The 24,997-nt window shown below is 39.8% G+C and overlaps 1 protein-coding gene across 1 annotated transcript in view; it reads right to left on the minus strand.

Annotated features, from left to right (window-relative positions):
* Window positions 1-12,423, minus strand: part of LOC133206564 (interleukin-31 receptor subunit alpha-like) — a 30,198-nt gene extending 17,775 nt beyond the window's left edge. The window contains exons 1-7 of the mRNA XM_061342650.1: window positions 12,317-12,423; window positions 12,069-12,119; window positions 8,591-8,702; window positions 5,134-5,300; window positions 3,905-4,044; window positions 619-760; window positions 375-457 (exon numbers count right to left, since the gene is read on the minus strand). Coding sequence (XP_061198634.1) covers window positions 375-457; window positions 619-760; window positions 3,905-4,044; window positions 5,134-5,300; window positions 8,591-8,702; window positions 12,069-12,119; window positions 12,317-12,359 — 738 coding nt within the window. The 5' untranslated portion in view covers window positions 12,360-12,423. The remainder of the gene's footprint in view (window positions 1-374; window positions 458-618; window positions 761-3,904; window positions 4,045-5,133; window positions 5,301-8,590; window positions 8,703-12,068; window positions 12,120-12,316) is intronic.
* Window positions 12,424-24,997: the final 12,574 nt, after the last annotated feature.

The following is a 24,997-nucleotide window of genomic DNA, read 5'->3' on the forward strand; positions in this document are numbered from 1 at the left end:
TCCTCATAAGGGAGATGCTCCACTCCCTTAATCATCTTAGTTGCCCTGCGCTGGACTCTCTCCAGCAGGTCCCTGTCCTTCTTAAACTGAGGGGCCCAGAATCAATGGGCCCAGTCAATGATTTTGAGCACAGAGATTGCTGGTTTAATAATTTTTCAAGTTTATAAGTTAGTGTGGTTTTTTTCCTTGCTAATTTCTAGAACCTAAAACACCACCATAAACATGCAGTGAATCCTGAAGTAAGACTACAGTATTCAATGCCATTTGCTTGTACAGTAGTCTCATTATGATGAGAAAGTCTGTTTTTTTCCTACAAAGTAATAAATTAATAACATGGACATATAGAAGGTACCCAGGCTCAAGGTGAACATTACCTCCCACTTCAGAAGAATACTTCTTCTGCCTGGAGCAATTTCTGTAGTTGCATTATACGATATTCTTGGCTTGTTCATGAGTTCTGGTAAATGTGGAAGAAGTTGGAAAGATGCACCAATATAAATCAATATGATCATCATATTTTCAACAGAATCTGACAATGCTATTTCTATATATACAAGATATTAAGAGGCTTTTACATTCATGCTTATTCCCATTAGGACAAAACTACATTTCACTTACTGTGAGGGACCAAAATCTCTTTACTCCAAATGCAAACACAGTAGAGATCATCCTTCGCTATGCATCTAAGCTGAACAACGTATGAAGACATAGCATTTACATTCGAAATGGTGACATTGACAGCACTGCTTTTGACAGGCACCTAAAAACAAATGATGTTTAATTTATGTGGCAGCAATAAAACATAATCTTGTATTGACTGATTTCTCAGTCAAGAACCAGCCACTTGACTGCAGCCAAAAGTAGGGGTCCCTGTTCATCAATGAAGATTTACTACACATTTTAGCCAATGTCTTTTCACTCTTTCTTTCAAGGCAATACCCTCTGCTTCATGATCTGTGCAGTCACAATATATAAGCAACAGTTTAGGTCTAAATAATGTTTTTAAAGTAAATTAGGCCTTATATATAATGAAAAATAATCTTACCTAATAAACTTGCCTTGCTGGCATTCTGAAGAAAAAGATGGTAAGGTAAATTAAATATTAAAAAAAATACCTTTATTCTCATATGTTAATATAAATAGATCCGTATGGCTGATGTGGTAAGGAGTGAGCATGGCTGAATAGAATGTGTGGCTGCCTATGCCTTAGTACCACAGAAGTGGTGTGCATCTGCAGCTGATGATGGCACTGGAGCTCCAGTAACTGTAAAGGGAATGGAGATAGTCTTCAGAGAAAGACACCACTTGTGTCTGAGGAAATACCCGAGCTGAAAACTATGGGAGAAAATATGATAGAAAACTGTTGCTTTATGCTTGAACTCTTTTACACTTCTTCCTAGATGTCCATTGGTGGCCACCATTGGAGCACAGTATCCTGCATTACATGGACTTTTGGTCCATGTGTTGTAACATTTTTGGTAAAAGTGCTATTGCAGATTGAAATATTTGGTTTAGCATTTGTCTGCCGTAAAGTTTTGTTTTCTTAATGATATGCAATTCCTTAAAAAGCCTATCAAAGAACCAAAACCAACAAACAAAAAAAAACCCCGAACAAAACAACCTAGCTCTTCTCTTTTTTTGCAGTCCTTTGGTTTGTTTTTTTTTTAATTAAAATTAATTAATTAACTCCTGTGTCAGTGTATTTACTGCTCTAACCAGACGTTTATTTCACGTAACCCTCTTCAAGTGATAAACACCAGTGGCAGCTGTAATGCACCTTCAACCAAGTCTGGGACTAAGTCTGGATTCAGCTGCATCTGAGCTCCCCTCAGGAAGGAGTTTAGAATACAATGGGGGCTCTTCCTGAACCTCATGACTCACTGGGAAGGTCTCCCTGACAGTTTTGTCTAACCCTGTCCTCTATGCAGTAAATACTCAAGTGTACCTTGCCATCAAAACTTGTTAAATCACTATCACATTTACTATCAGGCTTTGGTAAATTGCCGTTTTGTATCAATAACATATTGCTACTCTCTTTTGTGGGTGAAGTGACACATTTCACTTGTAACAAATTGATTTATTAGATAGGTTGGCAAGTAGTACCACTGATTGTTTATGGAGGTATGAAGTGAATCTGAGTCCCAGCTTCTCAGAAAAACAGGCTCATGACAATTGGTATAATTGGAAAGCTGTTACCCTAAGCATTCTCAGAGCCATGATTCAAGGTCAGCCTGCTGAAGCCTCCCAGAAATTAGATAACAATGAAAGGAAGGAGCCTATTTCAAATCCTCCAGCACCAGTCCTCAATAAGGGACACAACCTCTTCCTTCCTCTTAGGGAGGAATTGCAGAGCCTGAATCAAAAACCCAGAGTAATGCCAGAAGGCAGTTTGCCTTCCTGTCTGGAAAGTGGGGGCTTATCAGAACGTAAGTGGTGATGGCCCATATGTTTTAATTCCAGTTGGTCCTCAAGGACAATTGGTGGGATTTTTAATAGACAGGGGAGCACAAATTTCAATACTAACACAAGAAGATAGTATTGAAGAATATACTTCATATACTGAGAATATACTGAGAAGCTGGTCACGCAATCCAGATGGTTAAGATCAGTGGCCTGAAGGAAGCAAGTGTTGTATGTTAAACTGCCAAGGTGAATTTATGGCTTCTGGTTAAGAAGTGTATGGCACTCAAAAATTACTAATGTACCATAATAACTGATTTCTGCTGTGGCATGGAATGGAATTTCTGGATATTTGGAGAAGTGACAAATGACATCCAGAACCCATTCCCTGTGTAAGTCACCTGTCCAGCCAGTTGGAAACCAAGCAGGAGGTAGCGCTTAGCAGTTGACTGTTGGCACCTGAATGCTCATACAGCTCTGCTAACAGCTGCTGTACAAAACACTCCAAACTTACAACTACTTTGCAAGCAGCTGAAGCTGCACAACCATGGATGGAGACATTAGATGTAAAAGATATGTTCTTTATGGGTCCCCCAATGTATGAGAGAGAAGTTTTCTGTTTGGAGGGAATAGTACATACTTTTAACAGCTTCCCACAGGCGTATTAACATTCACCAACAATTGCTCATGCCACACTTGCAGAACTTTTACAGTCTCACTCCCCAAGGATGTGAAACTATAACGATATATAGATGATATTCTGATTGGAGGAACTTCCCCTGAGAAGGTGGTGAAAGCAGCAGCAGCAGTATGGCAAGCACTAAATGAAGCAGAAATTGATATTCCATGTGGAAAATATCGGGACCAAGTAAAGAAGTAAAATTTTTAGATACTTGGTGGATAGCAGGCAGTGAAGTGATTGCTTCAGATACCTTGAGAAAAACAAAAAAGCTGCCAATGCCCCAATCAAGGAAGGAGTTACAACATTTAATGGGAACTTTAGAATTTTGGAGGAAGAATGTACTTTGTTTGCTATCAATCACTTCCCATCCATTATACTCACTCTTGTGGACAGGCAAACCCTGGGAGTCAATATTAGAACATAGATAGGAGGTCAAAACTCTATAACGCAATAGGGTTTCACTCAACAAGATACTTACGGTAACCTGTTCCAAAATAGCCCCAGTGGGCCAAAACAATCTTTATTTTTTTTTAAACCACATTTAAATTAAAAAAATAATGATAGTTTGAATGGTAAAAGGGTGACATCCTGTTTTATATTTTATTGTGTAAGACTATTAATAAATACAGGATCTGTTAGAACAAGCCTGAGATCTTTGTGAGATTTGCCTATAGATTATCTGCATGCTGTGCCTCCTTGCTATTCATGCTGTGTGTGCTCTGCAGTAGCATCCTGTCAATGTCCGGCATATGTGATATGTACTGCTGAGCTGATAATAAGGCACCTCACATTCTCAAATGATTTTCATCTCTAAGTACATACCAGCGTCCACTGAGTGGATTCTGTGACTGCCTCTCTGTACCTCAGCTCATACGCTGTAGGAGTTGCAGGCAGGTCCCACTTTACTATCAGTTGGTTTGTGATCTGATGAGAATTTATGTTCGATGGTGTCAAGCACTTCTCTAAAATGAGGAACATACAGCTGTTGTAAATATAAGAGAAGGATGAAGGTTTTTGGTAATTATGTCTGTCAGGTGTGGTTTATAAAAAATAAAAGGCCTGGCACAGAATACTGAACACTGAAACACTTTAAAAAGACTGAAAATTAATAATTACTAAATCATTATGGTATCAACAAAACAGGGTTGATCCTCCTGTCTTTCTTTTGTGAATGCTTCTACTTATTTCAGAAAGACCCTTTTTCTAAACAGGTGCTAACCTGAGTGAGTCTCAAAGGCAAAACAAAAAATACCAAGAGCACCTATATTTGTGGATTGTACAAAAAATTTCCAGGACATCTTTCAATTTCAGCAACTGCTTTATCTATGCAACTTTAAGTGCAAATACATTTTTGGCTGCCTCTCTAATAAACACAAGGTGCCCAAAAGCCTCTGAGGAGGTCATAGGGGTAATTTGGTTTGTACTGGTATTTCTCTGTGGCAGTAAGGAACACTGTTTTTTCTTGGACCGTGATTTTTTGGGAAGTTTTGGAAAGCTCTCAAAGTTATCTCAGTGATCAGATACTGTAGGGAGCCTTGAGATAAACATCTAAAGGGCATAGCTGATAAGATTTGTCTTTTTTTATAACTCCCCTGCAGCACCATGTAATGGGTAACTGGCCTTCAAAAAGAGTTGAACTTTGAAAAGGTTTCTCAAAATATTAATGCTCTATGACAAGGATTCCTTAAGTGCATGGTACCAAGTCAACCTACTCTTCATAAACCAATAAAGATGTTCAGTAAACCATTAGAGCACACGAAACTGGTTAAGTACTGTACACAAGTATCAGTATATCTTTTTCTGGCTATGACTATTTCCTAGTCTAGCAAATGATTTAAAGTAAAACTCTTCTCCCATAAAAGCTGATACACTTCTGCTATTGACTTCAGTAAAGATTTCTTCCAAGGAAGCCAAACTTCAGCTTAGCTCTCTGGACCCATAAAAATAACAAGTGCATATTGGGAGTTACAGTTTTGGAAATAATCTTTATGAAAATGCTGCCAGTGCTTCAGGCTGGGTCTGCAGTGACACAATTCATGAAGCCACTGTACCTGCTTTGCTCGGTGTAACTGAGATCTTCTTTCCTTTCACACAGCTCTCATGGGCATAATTGACTGCTATCCAAATTGATGCAGATCGCTTCATGTAGAGATTCTTTCGTTCTATCGTGATGGAAGATGATGACGTGTTTCGTTGAAAAAGTTTTGGTATTCTGTCCCTTTGGAGAAAAGGAAACAGAATGTAAAACATTTTACTGGACTAAATTTACTCATTCCTGCCTCAGAACACAATTTTACAGCAATTAGTAGTTTTCCAAGTACCTATACACAAAGTTCAGTATCTTGAAATCTTGCAGGTGTGGCCTGAGCAGCTTGAAACAGCAAATGTAACTCCAGTACCCTAGTAAATCTAGCAAATCTGCACCTGCAAATATTCGTTGCATGGTAGAAAGCTGTTAAATTCCTGAAAATTGCAAGGTACAGCATGATGTAAGACAAAATCTGTTTGGCCTTCTTTTGTACTTACAGTGAGATATAAAGGAGGTATAAAATTAGGTTAGAAATTGTTTATGAAGTCTACCTGCCACCTACTATAGGAGCACCTAAAATTCCTCTTGAACAGCAGTTAACTGAATTTAAATTACCACAAATATATGAAAAACTTCTTGCAAGTTATATGCTTGTCTTCTGACTTTGTTCCTTCAAAACATCAGAGTTTGACATATGTATTTAAATGACCTCAGTCCTCAGCATTGTAGACTTCTCCTGGTATAACCAATGCTCACAGCACAGGAAGTGCAAGAGGTTTAAGTCCTCACATAGGAGGTTGTTCCTGTTCTGACTAGGTTTCCTTCCCCATCTCTCTCTCATTTACTCTCTGCCACACAAAGTACAGGGTTTTTCTAAGATTAAAGTTGTGCCAGTTGAATGTTCTTAAAGAAATGGGCCAGTATATGAATCGCCTACCCACACATTTCAAGTATTAAATGTGCTGATCATGATACAATATTTAATAACTGAACAAAATTACTTGAAGGTTTCCCTGTCTTCTGCTTCAGTCTAGCTGTGAATCAGCCATTAATAATTCAAAGCGTGACTTTGAACGCTTGGTTGGAACTTCTCTGTGGGAGTACTTTTCTTTAATCATTTTCTTCCTGAGAACTAAATCATACGGAGCAAGGATAAGGAACAATTTCAATGTCAGACTGATGTTACCTGCAGAAAGGGGTGATGTCCTCTTCTAGGCAAGCAAAAGCCCTTTCAACCTTTTTTTATTATTATTATTTTTCTCTTATCCAAGTAAGGGGGTGAAAGGAAGTTTTTCTTTAAGACAACTGGGTTGAAGTCTTGGAGACTGAGGTTCGAGACCTACCTCCAGGTTGGGAAAATCAACCTCTCTATAAGGCAATCGCCTCCCTGCTCTCCTACCCACCTCCTCTTTCACTCTTTCTTCTGCCTTCTCTGCTCGTAACACCAACCCTGCAGCCTAGGAACAGTACAGTCTGATTTTGGCTGAGGACTCTTAACAGCAACTAGCTTAAAAATACTTAGGCTGATAATATCTCTACAGAAGCAGAGCTGTTTCACAGGTGCTTCTCCCCTTCGAAGAAATCAGGATGCCCGAAAGCCCCAGGAAGCAAGACAGTAAAAGCTGTAGGATTTGGTGCTTATTGCAGCTTGGTCTTGCTGCTATCTCCAGTGGGAAAATATTGAAGGTCATGGAGGGGACTAACCTCAGCCCTGAGGTGATTGCTTTGCTCCTCTGCAATGTGCAGAAGATCACTGTCGTGAATTTCCCAGTGCAGTGACAGTGCTTCTAACCACAGCTCTCATTTAAATGCAGAGTGATGGGTTGTGTGGCAAAATAATCAGCAATGAGTACCAGAATCTGCCAATGTCATACTCTGTGTACCCCACGATATGGTCTCACCATAAAGATCATCTTGTCTGATCTTAGTTCTCTATTTCTAAACATACCTTGGTCTCATGAGAGATCCCAAATACGTAGAAAAAAAAAAAAAGAGGAAAATCTACTTTGTAATGAAGGTACTGAGACAGAAATCTGCTTACTTTTATTTATTTTTAACAAATCAATGGGCAGTTATTGATTCAATCTGCCCATATGTTTTACTTGGCTTTTTTGTTGTAGCTTTCTCAAGAAAGGTAATCAGTTTTAAGATTAAGCCTACAAGTTCATTCCACCCATTAAACCATTACTAGATAACTCAGAAATGCAAGAAAATACTTTAAAATCTATTATTCTTATGTGCCACATCTGACATCTCCTTGAATACATGGCATAACACAACATATATAGTATAATAAAAACCAGCTTAGTTTTGGTTTTTTTTGTGTGTTTTGCATGCATTAGTGTTGAATATTCAATGCAAGTCAATAGATGCAAATAAAAGAAATTGATTAAAGTGCTATTTGGCAATAGTGTTTCAAACAATGTGCGGGAGTAACGGCAAGATGTATAAATGACTCTTTGTACTGCGTTTGCATGTCAAAGTTTTGGTAGTGGGGGAACTACAGGGTGTCTCCTGTGAGAAGCTGCTAGAAGCCTCCCCTGCATCCAACAGAGCCAATACCAGCCAGCTCCAGAATGCTCCCACTGTTGGCCAACGCTGATCCCACCAGCAATGATGGTAGCCAAAGCAGAGATTCCCCTGCCGCTCACATGCAGATCATGATGAGGATGCAGGGGTGTAATCCCATGAGAAGCCTGCACTGGAACAGGCTCCTGGCAGGACCTGTGGCCTCATGGAGAGAGGAGCCAGCACTGGAGCAGGTTTGCTGCAGAAATTGTGACCCCATGGGGGGGCCCACACTGGAGCAGTCTGCTCCTGAAGGCCTGCACCCATGGAAGGGACCCACACTGGAGCAGTTCATGAAGAACTGCAGCCTGTGTGAAGGACTCACAATGAAGTTCATGGAGGATTGTCTCTCATGGGAGGGAACCCACACTGGAGCAGGAGATGAATGTGAGGAGAAAGAACAGAGACAACATGTGATAAACTTACTACAACCAACATTCCCATCCCCGTGTGCCGCTGAGGAGGGGAGAAGATAGAGAAAGAGGGAGTGAAATTGAACCGAGAAGAAAGGAGGGGTGGAGAGAAGGTGTTTTGATGTTTGGTTTTATTTCTTATTATCCTACTCTGATCTGATTGGTAATCAATTAGATCACTTTCTCCAAGTTGAGGCTATTTTGACCAGGAAAATCTTGATCCACAAGCTTTTTGTTATATTTTCTTTCCCTTGCCCAGCTAAGGAGGGTGAGTGATAGACCAGCTTTTGTAGACATCTGGTGTGTAGCCAGGGTCAACCCACCATACTCTTACCAAATCAATATGTACTGATAAAATGTGAATACAGATTTTGACCAGTATTGTGTAACAATCTACAATGTGATTAAATATGTTGGAGCAAAGATCTAGCAGGCAGGAATCATACTGAACAGCAATGTAACAGCTTTTCATTTTCTGAAATGACTTTTTAGTCTTACCATTTTAAGAAGATGGTATAATTAATTGTATTCGGGGCACTGGGTACTGGCAGCCAGGTACAGGTTAGATCCTCACTTAATTCTTTGTAGCATACCAACTCATTGTCCCAGTCTGCAAGATGAAAATATGAAGACTAGAAAAGTCCCATCACAAGCAACTGCTTACCATTAATCAGTGCAAGGTGACTTGAAGCAAACCCAAATACAAAACAGTCACTTCTATGCAACAAAATAAGAACTAGCTGTGTGAGTCCTTATGCCGTGTTTACTGTCAGGCAAGTAGTTCACTAATGTTTAGAACAAGGCACAGAGATGTTTAGGAAGATTAAACCTTATTAGTCCTAATGTTGCCAAGTAAAACCTAGTTTTCCTGCATGAAGGTAGAAAGGGATAATTCTTCATGTGTGTTATGATGCCATTACCAGATGTTATGTAGCCAACAACATAGTGCTGAAATGCTTGTTACGGTGTTTCCTACAGCTTTTCTATGGTTACATATTTGAACTGTGCTTCTCTCCTATGACAGTGACATCTTGCTTGCTGCTTGCCTCTGAACTTGTTTAAAGCTTAATTTATTTTTTTTTCCTTTTTCCAGTTCTTAACAAAATATCCGTTATACTGCTGAAAACACGATTGCATTGTTTGGCGCAAAAAAGCAGAAATAAATTGCATGTATTAAAGGAATCATCAGAGCTTTTGGCATTCTGCTTCAAGGAAAGTTATTGCAAAGTAATCTTGAACAAGATGACAAAATTACTGTGAACATCTGCTGTAAGAGACCTTAGATTTTTATCTCCCATCTTTGCTCTGGTTTCACACTGTTCTCATCTGACACACAGTGCCTATCATGACACTATGTTTCTGGAAGTGCTGAAATGATTGCTGAAATCTGTACAAAGCTTTGGCTTGTGGTGGGTTACTCTGGGTCTGGGGAGCAAGCCCCTTCCCTGGAGGAGTTGCTGTGACCTGGGAACCCTGGAGAACAGAACCAGGAGCATCTGCCTTGCCTGGAAGGCACTGTTCACCTGCAAGGGCACAAACCAGGACTGGCTCTCCTTGAGCAGTTTACTGAATGTTAAACACAAATTTATAGACATTTCTGAAAGTATAGGCCAGAACTGCCCCACTTCTCTTGTGAAGCATTTTAGAAATTAATTCCATGCAACTGAGTTGGGGGAAAAAAGGAGCAAAGGACTGCATTTTAGTAACACCAAAGGCTAATGTGATGTTTCAGAAATTATCAGCTGTCAAGAATTGCTTTGGAATTTCTTGCAAAGCATTATACACTGCAGTGGAGGGCTAATTCTCAACAGTAGAACCAACTGGCTAGGTTCCAAACTCACTCGAAACCCAACAGTCATCTCTATCCGGAGTTCAGAATAATGCACTATTGCTGGAGAAAAACAGTATGTCTCTTACACTACCAGCTTCATAAAGATCACATTATAAAGTAGTAGTAGAATAAGTTTATATACAAAATGATTTGTGCTTATTTTTTTGGAAGAAAAATATGGGAGTTTTATGCAACTGAACATACACATTTTTCAGCTGAAGGAAAGTAAAACACTGATGACATTCTTAAAGGAACTAATTTTTGGTCTTTAGTGGTTAAGCTTATTTCTGTTTCAAAAATCTCTTATCAGTAACAGTAATGATAAAATATGACTGTTATGCTTTTGCTCTACATCTTACTGTCTGAGCTGTTAGTTCAGAAGAATAAGCTATGATGTCTTAAAGTACCACCCACACCTTTACAAAAAAACCCTGGGTTGTTGGTTTTTTTTCTCTTCAGAAAAGTAGATCAGGATCTCAACAGGTACAGGATACGTAAGGTGATAAAAATGACTTTTTCTTGATGAGTAGATTCACATGTCCTTTATTTCTCTTAGTCTTCATGAGTTGCCAATAAGCCTGTCAATTTTGACTAAGAGATGTTTTGCTACTGGGTAAGTAACTATGCATATCTCTGGAGTTGGTGGCACAGCATAGTTATGGCTATGAAATAAAAGGTCAGTCCTCCTCTTTTCCACAGTCAGTATCCCCAGTATTCTTTTCATCATTCAAATGGCAGCTGTATATTTAAAAGTGGATTTGGACAAACAGGAGTATCAGAAGAGTACTGCTCAGACTTTAGTGCTCTCACCCTATGTCACTTCCTCTCTCCTACTAAAAGAAATGTGGTTTTCTAATAAAGCTATGCTGCATCAGTTTAGATGTGTGCAACTTCCTTTCAGGACAGTGGAGATCAGTTTTTCCTTGTTTATACATCAATGTGAATAAGTATTGAATCCTTTGCTTTCCTACTCTGATGACCAGCCACATCTTGGCTGTCTCACCCATAGACATAGTGCTGTAAAAACTGGGGAAAGTGGTAACTTCCTCTCATATTCTTCTCCTGTTTTACCCTGAATTAAGCTTTTCATTTATTTTGTGTTTCTTTTTTTGTTCTTTTTCTTGTTCTTTAAAATAAAAACCTGAAAATAAATGCTTTTTAGAACTGCTGTAATACTTTATGTCAATATATTTGTAACATACTGCTTCCAAAACTACTTGAAATAACAATTTTGGAGAGAATAACAAGAAGGAAATATTTTGACTCTTCCACTAAATTTCTACCAACTTCTTCCTCAAATAATTTCTATTAACTGAGATCCAAATGGTTACCACAGTGTTGCAGACATCTGCTTAACAGAACAAGGGGGGTTGTATTTTGGCTCATGCTCCCAATCTTCCAAAAAAACTCTGTCTTTCTCTATGAGATGATGGTGTTAGAACAGACATAATAGATTCCATGTGTGGAAATAGTGTGTAAGCTCAACTAACACGTTGATGCACTACCCTACTGCCAATATACTAAATTCTGTATTACTTTCTCCAAACGAACATACTGAATGCTACACACTTTACATTTTCACTTGTTCTGTTTGTGGGAATTAGTCCACGTGCATATTCAGTTCTGCCCTAGTGCTTTTTTTGTTTGTTTTATTGTGCTGCTTCCACTTAAAGAACATGTGTATTATTAGTACTTCCCAGACTAAGAACAGTACTAGTCCTGTATCATGACTGTGCTCCAAGAGCTATGCGAAGAAAGAAGAAAATTGTTCTCTGTTCTAAAGACATCTCAATCAGTTTCTTTTTCTTTAGAAAAGTACAACCTCCACTGAAACGCATTGGGATGGCCCTTTTTGCCACTAACAGTAATGTATCAGTTAAATGTAAAACATCAACAATTGTCACACATAAATATTACACATTGCACTGTCTTTTGAAACTGCTGTTGCTTTTGAGACAAACTGTCTCAAGACAGTGTGAGGTGCTCCCAGCTCCATCTCAGCAGGCAGGGTCCCTGGTGGCTGCACACAAGGGTGCTGGTGCCATCCCTTTGCCCCTTGATCAGTCCATCCAGCAGGGTGCCCATTCAACAGTAATGTTCATCTGTGCAATTAAGTAAGATATTATTTGAGAAGTATTTACCCACCTGGGAGCTGCTGGCAGAATGGGAAACCCCAGGTCATACAGTTGCAGGAATCTGGGAAATAAAAATCTATTTTTCAACAAGATAACGGCAATAGAGATAGCAAAATAAATGTTAGTGGCTGTTCTTTCTCACACTTACAGAAATTAATTCAGTCATGATTTTGGCTGTACAGCCTTGTCTTTGAGTCACATTAAGAATTTTTTGCTATTTATAAATATTAGCAAGTTATGTAGCACATGAAAGCTTACCTGTTGCAAATAAAAAGATAGCAGCAAGCAGAGGGTTGTTCATCTTCTCTGTAAAGAAGCATAATGATTACAATCAACATTACAGTCTTCAGTCTGTTTTTCACACTTCCTCTTCAAACTTCCTATTTATTCATCTGCCTATACTGTTACTGGCTGAACACAAGTAATGGGTTTATTAATGACAACGTGAGAGACACTTGACCCCTAAGTTATTAATTATACTTATGAAATCCCAACAACCCCTTGGAGAAACAGAAACTTTCACCCTTGGCGTCTGTAGGAAGTCACGGTGAGATTCTTAATAGTGTCTGAGGTATCAGCGGTGCAATTGAATTACTCATATGGATATTATATATGAATAATATGAGTTAATATGAAATAATATGAATTAAGCTTATACAGATACTTCAAAATCCTTTGAAAATCCTAGCCTAAATGTCAATGCTGTAATCAATTGATATCAGCAAAAAGTAAACTTGGCTAGGGATGTTAAAGATAACAGGAAGGGATTCTTTAGGTACATTGCAAATAAAAGACAGAGTAGGGGAAAACATGGGCCCTCTCTGGAAGCTATCAATCAGGAGAACTGGCTAGCTGGGATTTGGAGAAGGCTGAGGTTCTGAATGCCTTCTTTGCCTTGGTCTTCACTGGCAAATGCTCTGACCACACCACCCAAGTCTTGGAAGGCAGATGCAAGGACTGTGAGAATGAAGACCTTGGGCGCACTGTGGGGGAGGATCTGGTTCGAGACCATCTTAAGAACTTAAATGTGCGCAAGTCCATGGGACCTGATGAAATCCATCCGCAGGTCCTGAAGGAGCTGGCAAATGAAGTTCCTAAGACACTGTCCATCATATTTGAAAAATCATGGCAGTCAGGTCAAGTTCCCAAAGACTGGAAAAAGGGAAATATAACCCCCATTTTCAATAAGGGGAAAATGAATGAACCAGGGTACTACAGATCAGTCAGTCTCACCTCTGTGCCTGGAAAAATCTTGGAGCAGATTCTCCTGGAAGGCATGCTAAGGCACATGAAAAACAACAAGGTGCTTGGTGACAGCCTTAGGGAAATCCTGCCTCACCAATTTGGTGGCCTTCTGTGATGGGGCTATGGAACTGGTGGACAGGGGTAGAGCAGTCAACATCATCTACCTGGACTTGTGTAAAGCATTCGATATTATCCCACATGACGTCCTTGTCTCTAAAATGGAGAGACATCAACTTGATGGATGGACCACTCTGTGGATAAAGAACTGGCTGGATGGCTGCACACAAAGAGTTGTGGTCAATGGCTCAATGTCCAGCTGGAGACCTGTAACGAGTGGTGTCCCTCAGGGATCGCTGTTGAGACTGGTCTTGTTCAACATTGTTGGTGACATGGACAGTGGGATTGAGTGCGCCCTTAGCAAGTTTGCTGATGACACCAAGCTGTGTGGTTCAGTTGATATGCTGGAGGAAAGGAATGCCATCCAGAGGGACCTTGACATGCTTGTGAGGTGGGCTGAAGCCAACCTTAGGAAGTTTAACCATGACAAATGCAAGGTCCTACCCCTGGGTCAGGGCAATCCCAGACACAGCTACAGGTTGGGCAGAGAAGAGATTCAGAGCAGCCCTGCGGAGAAGGACTTGGGGGTGCTCGTTGATAAGAAAATAGAAAATGAACACGAGCCGGCTGCCGTGTGCGCTTGCAGCACAGAAAGCCAACAGTGTCCTGGGCTGCATCAAAAGGAGCATGACCAGCAGGTCAAAGGAGGTGATCCTGCCCTTCTACTCTGCTCTCGTGAGATCTCACTTGGAGTATTGTGTGCAGTTCTGGTGTCCTCAACATAAAAAGGACATGGAACTGTTGGAACAAGTGCAGAGGAGGGCCACGAGGATGATTAGGGGACTGGAGCACCTCCTGTATGAAGACAGGGTGAGAAAGTTGGGGCTGTTCAGCCTGGAGAAGAGAAGACTGCGTGGAGACCTCATAGCAGCCTTCCAGTATCTGAAGGGGTCCTGTAGGGGTGCTGGGGAGGGACTCTTCATCAGGGACTGTAGTGGCAGGACAAGGGGTAATGGGTTAAAACTTAAACAGGGGAAGTTTAGATCAGGTATAAGGAAGAAGTTCTTTACTGTGAGGGTGGTGAGGCACTGGAATGGGTTGCCCAAGTAAACAGTGAACACTTCATCCCTGGTGGTGTTCAAGGCTGGGTTGGACAAAGCCTTGGGTGACATGGTTTAGTGTGAGGTGTCCCTGCCCATGGCAGAGGGGTTGGAGCTAGATGATCTTAAGGTCCTTTCTAATCCTAACTATTCTATGATTCTGATTCTGTAAGTCAAGGTGTTTGGCATACTTCACTATGAATGGTTGGATACTGTAGAAATGATATCAGCAGCAGATCCTGCCAGTCTTTTTGACTTTCTTCCCATTCAGTGTATTTTCAGCACTGGAAAGATGCTGTATATCTACATTGTTGGTACCATCACTGAGAGCCCTAATGTAGACAAAAATAACCATAGCTGTAAATCTGGTGTGATTATGAATTTCACATCCATGAAATCTGGTCAGAGACTATTTAAAATTACTCTGGACACAGAAGCCACCAGAGCCACAAGAGCTGCTGCTGCTGAAATAGTAAAGGGAAATTTTCAGAAAATTTCACTGCTGTGGGAAATTTCCCCCTGGGTTTAGTTAGCTGCAATCAGAGACTGGATTCACACCTACCTGGTGATAGGCAAATTATTAACTTATCTTGGCAACTGTGGTATATGTCAAGTTGAATATTGAATATATGTATATGTAAAAATCTGTTTAAAATGAATCACTTAAGGAGAGTTACGGGCATACTTCTTAGCCTGGTCTACAGTAGGAGTGGGTGACTAATACATCAGCTATATCTTATCAGATTTTCTGAAGAGCACAGTTATGAAATGCAAGTGAAGAAGGAACTTGCGTGGAGACCTCATAGCAGCCTTCCAGTATCTGAAGGGGGCCTATAAGGATGCTGGGGAGCGACTCTTCATCAGGGACTGTAGTGGTAGGACAAGGGGTAACGGTTAAAACTTAAACAGGAGAAGTTTAGATTGGATATAAGGAGGAAGTTCTTTACTGTGAGGGTGGTGAGGCACTGGAATGGCTTGCCCAAGGAAATTGTGAATGCTCCACCCCCGGTGGTGCTCAAGGCCGGGTTGGATAGAGCCTTTGGTAGCATGATTTAGTGTGAGGTGTCCCTGGCCATGGCATGGGGGTTGGAACTAGATGATCTTAAGGTCCTTTCCAACCCAAACCGTTCTATGATTCTGTGTAACTGAGCAACCCAAAAACCAGCTGTGCTAATGCTTCCCACAAAGAACAGCAAAGAGAATAGTGTTAATTTATGAGCAGTAAGGAAAAACTGACAAGAAAAAAAAAAAAGGAAGTCATATGTGAGAGAGATTTTGACTGCGAGGGTTGAAGAGTTAAGAGACTCAGAGTAGCACAAAATTCAAGAGATGGAGAAAACTACATCAACTCTATGTATTGGTTTGATGTGATCAGGATAATCACATTTAAAATAACCTATCCCAAACAAAAAACATCTAAATATCTCAACGCTAGAGCAAAAACTTGATTCAGCCTGCATAGTATTAGGAGAGAGCATACCGGAGAGAAATAAACCTAATAAGGCAAGTCCATATCATCTTTGCTGGAGCTCTAGGTCTCTGTATGAATATTACTGTCATTTAAATTAGAAAGTCAATTGTAACAAATACAGAAAATACACTGCCAATCAACACAGAAGAGGAGATGATAGAATCTTGAAAACTAGAATCTGTCATAGGGGTAAGAAACTTTTTTTAATTGTAGCTCAGCTATCAAGTTGCTGTAGTAACCCTTTAATGTATAACAAAACCGGGAATATTATTTTTGAGGTAACTTTTGAATAAAACACTTTTTTCAAAAGTTTAATATTTCAGGTCTTTCACCTCTATGGACTTGTATCAGAATTGTAAATGCTGTAAATTTCCTGTTATTCAGGTGAGGATAACCTATGCCATCTTCTGTGATATGCTCAAAAGTGCAGAACAACCGGAGGATACCACCAACTTCACTTCATTTTTTATATAAATGGTTTCTCAGTCCTAGGTTTATATGTCACTCCAGATGTAGTTCTCTCTAAATACTTTTCCTTGTCACTTGCTTATTTAAGTTCTGCAGTAAAAAACATGGCAGGCTCTTGGTCTCTCCAGAATGCAGTCTTGAAATGAATGAACTTTTCTATTTAGACTGGATTACACCATGTAAATTAATAGAAAACCTGAAGTGTCCTTCTCTGTTTCCTGCTCCAAGTTTAACTGTTAACTGTTACACTTCAAAGAAAAATAACCTCAGAAGACAGGTGGATGCAGGGATTAACATGCTGTCATCTCCCTTGTTCCATCCCTGTGGAGCTCCACCTCTTGTAGCTTTGCACATCGCAGGAGGACTGGTCAAGCCTTCAGCTTGTGAGTGCACTTATTGCAGGTGACCTTTGAGCCCATCAATGTTAATGAACCAGAAAGAGTCTCAAATCTTGTTTGCTCAGAGTCCTAAATATATCCCAGTAAAGTCTAGATTATGTGCAACCAGCACTCTTGTTAAAGTGCAGTCAGAACTCAGTGGGCAGCAGAAGCAGAATGTAAACTGCAGAGTTATCACATCAGGAGAGGAATACTGCATTTCTGTGTGATGTCTTACCTTGTCTGAAGTGCTAATTAGGTTTTCATTTTCTCTTGGTTGCATTTTTGTTAGCTCACTTTCTCTGGTGAAAAGTCCAGTTCCAGTTGACTACAGCTGATCTGTTTCAGGCATATTGTAAGAAATTCAATATTGTAGCAAATTCAAATTGAATTTTGGCCTATTAGTAGCACATTCTGAAGTCCTGCATCTTTCCTTGTGGATTTACAGTTGAGCTACAGTACTTTTCACAAGTCTCTTCTGCTATAACAGCTTTCGATAAGCAGACCTCCAGCTTTGTAACAGATCTAACAGATACTTGCAAAGTTTTTTTTTGCCAGAGAAGTACATGAGTATCTAATTCAAAAAGCAATTTTCAAATGGCCTTTTGGGAAAATAAAAAAATCCCACTCAGCCCTCAGCCACACCCCTGGCAGAAATTTGCCGTGATAGGGAGAGTCTCCTCTACACACTCTTTCTTCCTTTCCGAGTTCAAGCTACACCGTGAAGCAGTTTATCACTCAAACAGTTCTGTGCTATCTTAATGAAAATCACAATCTTCATCCTAACAAATCGGCTGAGCAGAGACTATCAAAAAGTTGATATAAGACATTTGACCTGGAAGTTTAAAAAATCTGAGTAGAAATGAAGCATAAATGTCACTGAATAAACTAGACAGCCAAAGGAGAATGCAGAAAATCCAGATATTTATATATTTGGGTGAAGATTCTTTGAAAAAAAATAATAGAAGAAACTAAATTGATTTAATTAAGACCAAACAGCCTTAATCAAAACACTAAATTCTGCTTATACTAGAATCAGTCTGGGGTCTCACCACTGACAGCGATGTGACGCTGGATCTAAGTGCAGATGAAGACTTTTCCTAGTACAGCAGCTAGAATATTTGTAAGAGTTGGGGCAGCATGATTAGATGAGACAAGCAACTTCTCTTTACTGCAGCACCACAGTTAGTGCTACAGGCTTGTCTGTGGGATGATGAGAAGAAATTCTCCAGGAGGTAGCTCCGACCAGTGATTTGGAAGCAGAGTTCAACAGACACACGCTGGCTGAGCTGTGTATGGGAACAGTCTTAAGTATTGTGATTTGAATTGGAAACAAGATCCTTACCTCTGCTAGAAAAACTTTGAGCACATCTTACGCAACAGTTTTACTAAGTTGGAATCTCCAACTGTTTTAAAAATGTAATGTGAAAGTCTGCTTAGATTTGCAATCATTATGTCTTTCTCTGCAGCCAAGAGAAGAATCAAGGATGATCCTGAATGTTTTCCATTACATTTAAGACTTCATTAAAGGGAACTTAGTACTTTTGGTACGCAAGCAGATGAGCAAGAAAATAAGCTTTCTTCCTTGCCATCCTGTTTGGCTTGTCTGTGCTTTTCCTATGCACAGATGTGGGAGTAAGTTTTACCTTTTTGAAGTCTACAGGAAAAATTGCCTTTTTTTTTTTTTTTTTGTCTATTTTTTTTCAAGGCCAGCTTTTTTTATCCCTGAGGGAAGTGGGAGGAGATGCAAATGTCTGAGTCACCACTACCCCCCTGTTCTTTTTCCCTGATGTTCTTGGGGTTTTTTTTTGCCTTGGGATTGCTCTTGGACGAAGAAATGCTTCTAGTGAAACACAGCTATTGTAGAAAGTATGTTTAGAGAAAGCCCAAGAAAGCAGTATGAAGACGCTCATTTAATGCAAGGCAGAAGGTGAACTTTATTAACACATTGTTCTGTGCTCATGGCATGTTATCCTGCCCTTCCACTTCCGTAACAGTGCACGCATTTGTGCTGTTCATGTAACTCTTTCACAGAAGCTTTTCTCCATGGTATTTTTTCTTTCAGAATTTCATCCAGTGTGTAACTGGGTTGCCAAGTGATTGCCTTTTCTTAATCCATATCTTTTTAAGCATCTTTCCTGTCTTAGAACAAAGTGATTTAAAAATAGCAATTATGTCTAACTGAGTCATCAGGGTTTGTATACATGCTCATTTGTGGCTTTATTACTGTTGGCCATTTTCTTTTCCCTTCCCCAATAAGTGACCTGGGGGAAGTATTTTCTGAGAGATCCTTTAATTAGCTTTATCAGAAGTTACTTGAGTAACTCACAAACAGCTCTTTTCCATTCCTGTGTAGAACAGAAAGCTGGGGAGGGACAAGATTTGCCAAACAGGAGTAACAGATTTTCATTATCCTGTGTAACAATGACTGGAACAGTTGCTCATTAAGCAAGATCAGTTAAACTTACTTTGACTGTGTGAGGGCTTTGCAAATGGGACTAACCACCATGCTTTAAGACATTTTAGCACTGCTTGTTTTGAATCTCCCTGCTTTATGTAAGCAATAATTCACAAAAATCCCCTAAGCAAGAATTAGTATCTAGTGAGCCATGTCCCATCTAAGTATTTTAACTATTGACCTAGAGCATTGCGTAGCAGCAGGAGTGAGCAGAAAGTGCTCTTACTCAAAATACCTAGCTATCCTAGTAGCTAAGGTATTCTTCTGACAGCTGAGAAACCCAGGTTTCTTGTATGCCAGGGTAAGAAAACAGATATTAACCAAACATTTGTGCAACTTTTGGTTTTTATTTGGCTGCCAATAGGTTAATCACACAGTCCTGATTATAGTAGGAAAAGCCAGTCTGTGCACAAGCTCTGAGAACTTGTGGATTTCTTAGCTTTTTTGCAACACAGTGTGAATGTTCATGCTCACTCTCAGCCTCCAGCTTAGGCTTGCTTCTAGGAACAAAGAAATGCCAGCGGTGTCATGGCTGCCTGAAGTTTCTGCCTTGCTATCACGGGCAACAGGTTCTTGCTGTTTCTGTTGTGAACTCAATAAGTTTAATCTTAAAAAAGTTGTGGTGTTTTTGTCCCCATCCCTCATACTGGAAGCTGTTCCTGAATTTAGCAATTACTGGTGAGGCTTCCTTCTAGCTCCCACCTTTATTTTTATTCCTGGCCAGATTGTATTTCTAAGTTTTTGTGCTTAGTTTAAGTATTTTCTTTCATCTGCCATAGTGATAATCAGCCTGTGTTTGCTAGGGTTAAACAAGCCGTTCTTTTTTCTTTTGGTCTCTTATTTTATGATAATATTCCATTTTCCCAGTTATCTCGTTAGTCTTTCTCTTTTCAGTCTGATTCTCCGAGATTTTGCAGCTAATGAAACAGTACCAAAGAAAAAACACTTGCTTAGGCAGTTGCTGTTCGCAAGTTGCTGTTGGCTGTTGCTGTTGGCAAGTGCTGTTGGCAAGTACTCTTGCCCATATTTCATCTCCCTTTGGCTAGGAGTGATGTCAGAGTGAAGCCATTTACTGCTGACCAGAAAGGCTAATGGCTTTATTTCTGACTTGGTGAAGTGTGGTTCAGTGGGCAGCCAAGGAGTGTGACAGCCTGGGCCCAATCTGGTAGGATTTTTTAATTCTAAAAATTTCATGTCCAAAGGACTGATGGATGCCGGGGAGTGGAAAGGCACCAGGATGTCATAATCTGGGCTTGTCTGTAAGTGCATGGCAAGGGCCTGGGGGCTAGAGAGGGTTTGCATGGGCATGGGCATGGGGCATTTTACAGAGTGAGCACCTTCCACTTGCAAGCAGCACGATGCACCGTAACAGAGCACTGCAGCCATGGCCCTGCTGTTTAACCAATGATTATAAAATGCCCTGGGATTAAAAATATAAGAAACAGAATATTAAAGGTCTTAAGGAATATCTTTGCTAAAACCCAAACATTTAAACAAAAGCTACTGATAAATCCCTATCACACAGTAGTGCTAAACTGCCTGCTGCAAATTTCCCTCTCCTGCTTTGAAGAATGCAAAACCTTCTTAGCTCTTTCCAGTTAAAATAAAGTTTACTTTTAAAATGTTCATAGGATTTTCCTCTGTTTTCTGAGGCAAAAAAAGGGAAATTTAGATGTGTTAAATGGAGGCAAGTTTACTTAACAAGTTCTCAGCAAGAACCTTAAAGAAATCTGATAGCGGACATGATGTGAAAGTGGCTGCATGAGACAGTGAAAGTGCATGATTACCATGATTCAAACTCCTTTTTCTCCTAAAGGGAGAGGAAGGATGTGGAGAGAGCATGACAGGAAAATAAGAATCATATTGAGTTAAATGACATGCCAAAGAATAAAATTGAGCTGAAGAGGGTGTAAGAAACCCTGAAATTGGGGAGGCTTGCATCTAATCTTTGTGGCTTTTTCTTACTTGCGTAACTAATTGACAGTAATGGCTTAGAACTCAGATTCCTCTCCAGGCACTGGTTCTTGGCAACAAAGCTGTATCTGTCTGGTCAATATGTAGCCTCTTGTGCTCAGCTGAAAAGGATATGAGAAAGATGTGAAGGTTAGGCCTTCCATGCTGCAGAACGGGTTCTGCAGGATGAGGTGGGACTGTGCTCAAGAGAAAATGCTCAGCTGTAGTTTTCAATTCCCAGACCTGAACTATTGGCAAAATAAGAGCTAGAGTGAGAGCTGCATACCTGTTGGTTTCTTGCTTGATTTTTCCATTCTTTCTGAATGCTTAGAGGTAGATGGATATGAAACATGAAGTCTAAGCACACAGAAAAGAGATAATTTTTCCCTGTAAAACAATGTAACTGTTGAAGAATCCAATTCTCTGTTGTATATTGCTGTATATGCAGACAAAGCAAGTGCTGCCACTCTGGGATAATAACACTTTGCAGTTGTCCTCTGCAGAGGAAAGTCATACTCAAGATATATTTGTTTGAGGGGTTTGCTTTGGCTGTGTGGGTGTGAGAGGATGTGCATGCAATCTGATATCTTCTGTTTTTCAGAAAAGTGGGGCCTGCACAAACAGGGGAAATGTGCCTGATAGCTGAGAAGAGCAGTCACTGACCAACGGTTATCATCAGGTCATGAAAATACCGTCCTGCCCCACCTACCACGAGCTCACACTGCCATGGGAAGGAAACACATCAACTCTGAATGGCAAAAAGCTAGAGATGGTTTATAAACCTGCCTTGCTTTGCTTCTAAAAAAGAGATGCTGTGGCCTGGCTTACCCCAGCTTGCTGTGAGCACCCCTTCAGTAGTTAACAAAGCCGGAGAACTAATGCCATGCTTAGGCATAAATTCAGCCTTCTAAAAGTGAAACAAAGGGAAAAGAATTCTCTTACAACAACAAGGGAACAAGATCGCAACAAACAGAGAACAATTTTATTTTATTTATCCCTTCTGCCACAGGCTCTTAAATGGACCAGTTCCAGCCCTGTTGGAGGCATTTGCAGTCAGCCTGTTTGTAAATTTGTCAGGCTCCAACTTATAATTAATTCTTTCTGATTCCCGTTACTCCTGATGGAAAGCTGTTCCAGGACTGCGCATCTCTGAGAGCTATTTGGGAGAAGGCATTTGAGTCTCTAGGTTTTTTTACCTTTTGGAATAATTTGGAGGAGAATCATAAAGGAATACTACAAATCACTTTTTGTTTTTACTTTTCAGTATTCATTAGAGGGGAATACAGTCTTGCAAGACACTGCTATGATTAATCCCTTGTCTTTGGAGTCATTGTGGCAATGGCCCTCTATTTCCATGTTTAAGGGCAGCTCAAAGGTTAACAATATTCTTTCCTAACATAACAGATTCTCTATATGATAATAAGAACTTGAAACTTCCTTTGGTGCAATCATTCCGTTGCACAGCTTGATAAAGAAGGTCTGGGTTTCTTTCGTTTTATTACATTACATTACATTACAATGGGCATCATAAATGCATGGCACAAGAAGCATTCACAGCTCGATAACTTTTACTGGGTGTAATGGTCTTTAAAGATCTCTCTTAGTAGGCATGGATAGGTAGAGAAATGCAAAATCATACCAGTTCTTGATGGCTCTCTATCACTGTTTTCCTCAGTCTCTCACACTCTGCATTTATTGATGAATAGATATTTATAGAATTTTCCACTGACTAGGAAATCGTTAGCATTAAAACTAAATATGACTCAAGCAATGCCCATGGTTCTGTGTAAGCCATAGTGAATGGGACATAGTATTGTCAGCTGGGTCTAACAAAGCCACGCTTCAGGCACCGCACACAGGCTAGTTGCAGAGCTGGGCTGCTGATGACAGGCTAAAGGTAGAATTATCATGTGATTGTCAGCCTTCTGCAGTGATTTCCTGTAGGTAGTAAGTAGAAGATCTTGCCCCTTTATCTGCCCCTTCACTGATTTGTTCCCTACAAAACCTAGCTATGAGTTTTGTGCAGACTGCTTAAACTTGGCTGTGACTCACAAAGACATGAATCCAGTAATGCCTTTTTTCTTAAATGAGTTTCTTAAACATGAAGAGCAAGAAAAAAAAAAATAACACACCACAGATCTGAAACTTTGATAAGCTTCTAAGTAGTGTTGTGTAGGCTTTGTACATCTTTGCATATCAGGTTCTCACTCGTGGTACTGGATAAGCTTAGCACAAGAAAAGAAGCATTTAATAAAAGGAAAAATACAATAAGGGTCACATTTCTGTACATTACTTTCTTACAACTTATTTAAAGGAGAGGATTTTTAAAAATTAAAAGTAATACAAAACCTGAAAACTATAATGCAGGCCCCCAAAAAATTAATGTGCATCCTGTACAAGTTAATCTGTTCACCTCAAGGAAGTTTATCTTCAGAGATCAGAAGACATAAATCAAACTCAGATATATGTTCTCTCACATCACCTTCCATGCTTTAAAGAGCAAAACTTAAAGCTGAAGGAGATTCTGATGCTCCTGTTGATATATCTTTTAGGGGCTTTAGGGAATTTGATGGAGCTAACTTTGTGAGTACAGCGTGCAAAAGTTGAAATTCGCTGTAGCTCCCAGTGTGGAAATCACACCAAGAACGTTTTCCTGTTTGTTATTAACCCATGACAAAAGGACAAAGTCTATGGAGCCATTTCTGAGATACTGACAAACCCCAGAAATTTGTTGTTCGGGAACACATTTTCAGAGAGTACTGTACAGTGAAATGTTGCTGCTAATCCCATTGCATGTAACAGGCTATAACTCACAGCAGCAATTACAGCAACCATCAGTGTATTGAATTATCATAATTTAAACACGTTGTGCTCATTTGAAATTGTTTTTTCTGCAGAAGTCTTGTGTGTGTAACCCTTATGTCCACATCATGTTGTCAATCTGGACAGACTGTGTGGGTTGAAGAGCATCTTGACAGTAGTTCTTTCTTGATAGAAAAAATTACATTAATCTTGCTTTTCCATAACATCTACTAGAAAATAACTTCTTGAAATAGAATAAAATCAGCCCTATGACTTTTCTAACACATACTTTCTTAAATAAAAACATATTTGCTCTTTAAGTTCTTATGAAAAGCTTAAAATGAGAGCATGCTTCAAAGCAGAGGAGCTTTTTGGTCCTGGCACTCTAAAAGTGACAGCCAAGAGCCAAGCGTGGTTTGCAGTTGAGAGCAGGTCACACAGAGTCCAGCCTCAATCAGCTTTTGGGTACTCTTATTTTTTGTGCTCCTGGCATCCTTCACTCCCTTCTAAAGGAAGATTAGGCAAAGCCAAAAAAGTTCAAAAAAATTTATTATGTGTTGACATTTTTCAGGGGAAAAGTGCTGTCAAAAATTCCTCATCCATTTCTGTATCTCAGTCTACTTGTGGTTTATATTGTATAGCAGTAACATAATAATTTACATAATTGAATTGCTCATAAAGGCTACTATAACTGCATTTCCCAGACACTTAGATACTGAATTGTTCTAACAGCAAACCCATGAAACCACTACAGAAATTAATAAAGCTGACAAAGCTGAGCTGGATTTCTGCAGCCAACCAAATTTTTCAATTTGGCCACAACAAAACATAATAACATTTATGCTAATATTTTCAAATCTGGCTTCCTGACCCCAAAACACCAAGATTGCAGGTAGACATTATTGGATAGGCAGCTGTACAGCCTTGAATAACTTACTGCTTAGGAAAATCAGTCCTACAGCTGTGTCAAATGAAGGAATTTGTGACACTGCAGAAGCCCAAGCTTGA

The sequence above is a fragment of the Neopsephotus bourkii genome, unplaced genomic scaffold, assembly GCF_033783945.1.
Source record: "Neopsephotus bourkii isolate Nb327-2 ecotype Australia unplaced genomic scaffold, CSIRO-AGI_Nbou_v1 NB_1810, whole genome shotgun sequence".
Lineage (NCBI taxonomy): Eukaryota > Metazoa > Chordata > Aves > Psittaciformes > Psittacidae > Neopsephotus > Neopsephotus bourkii.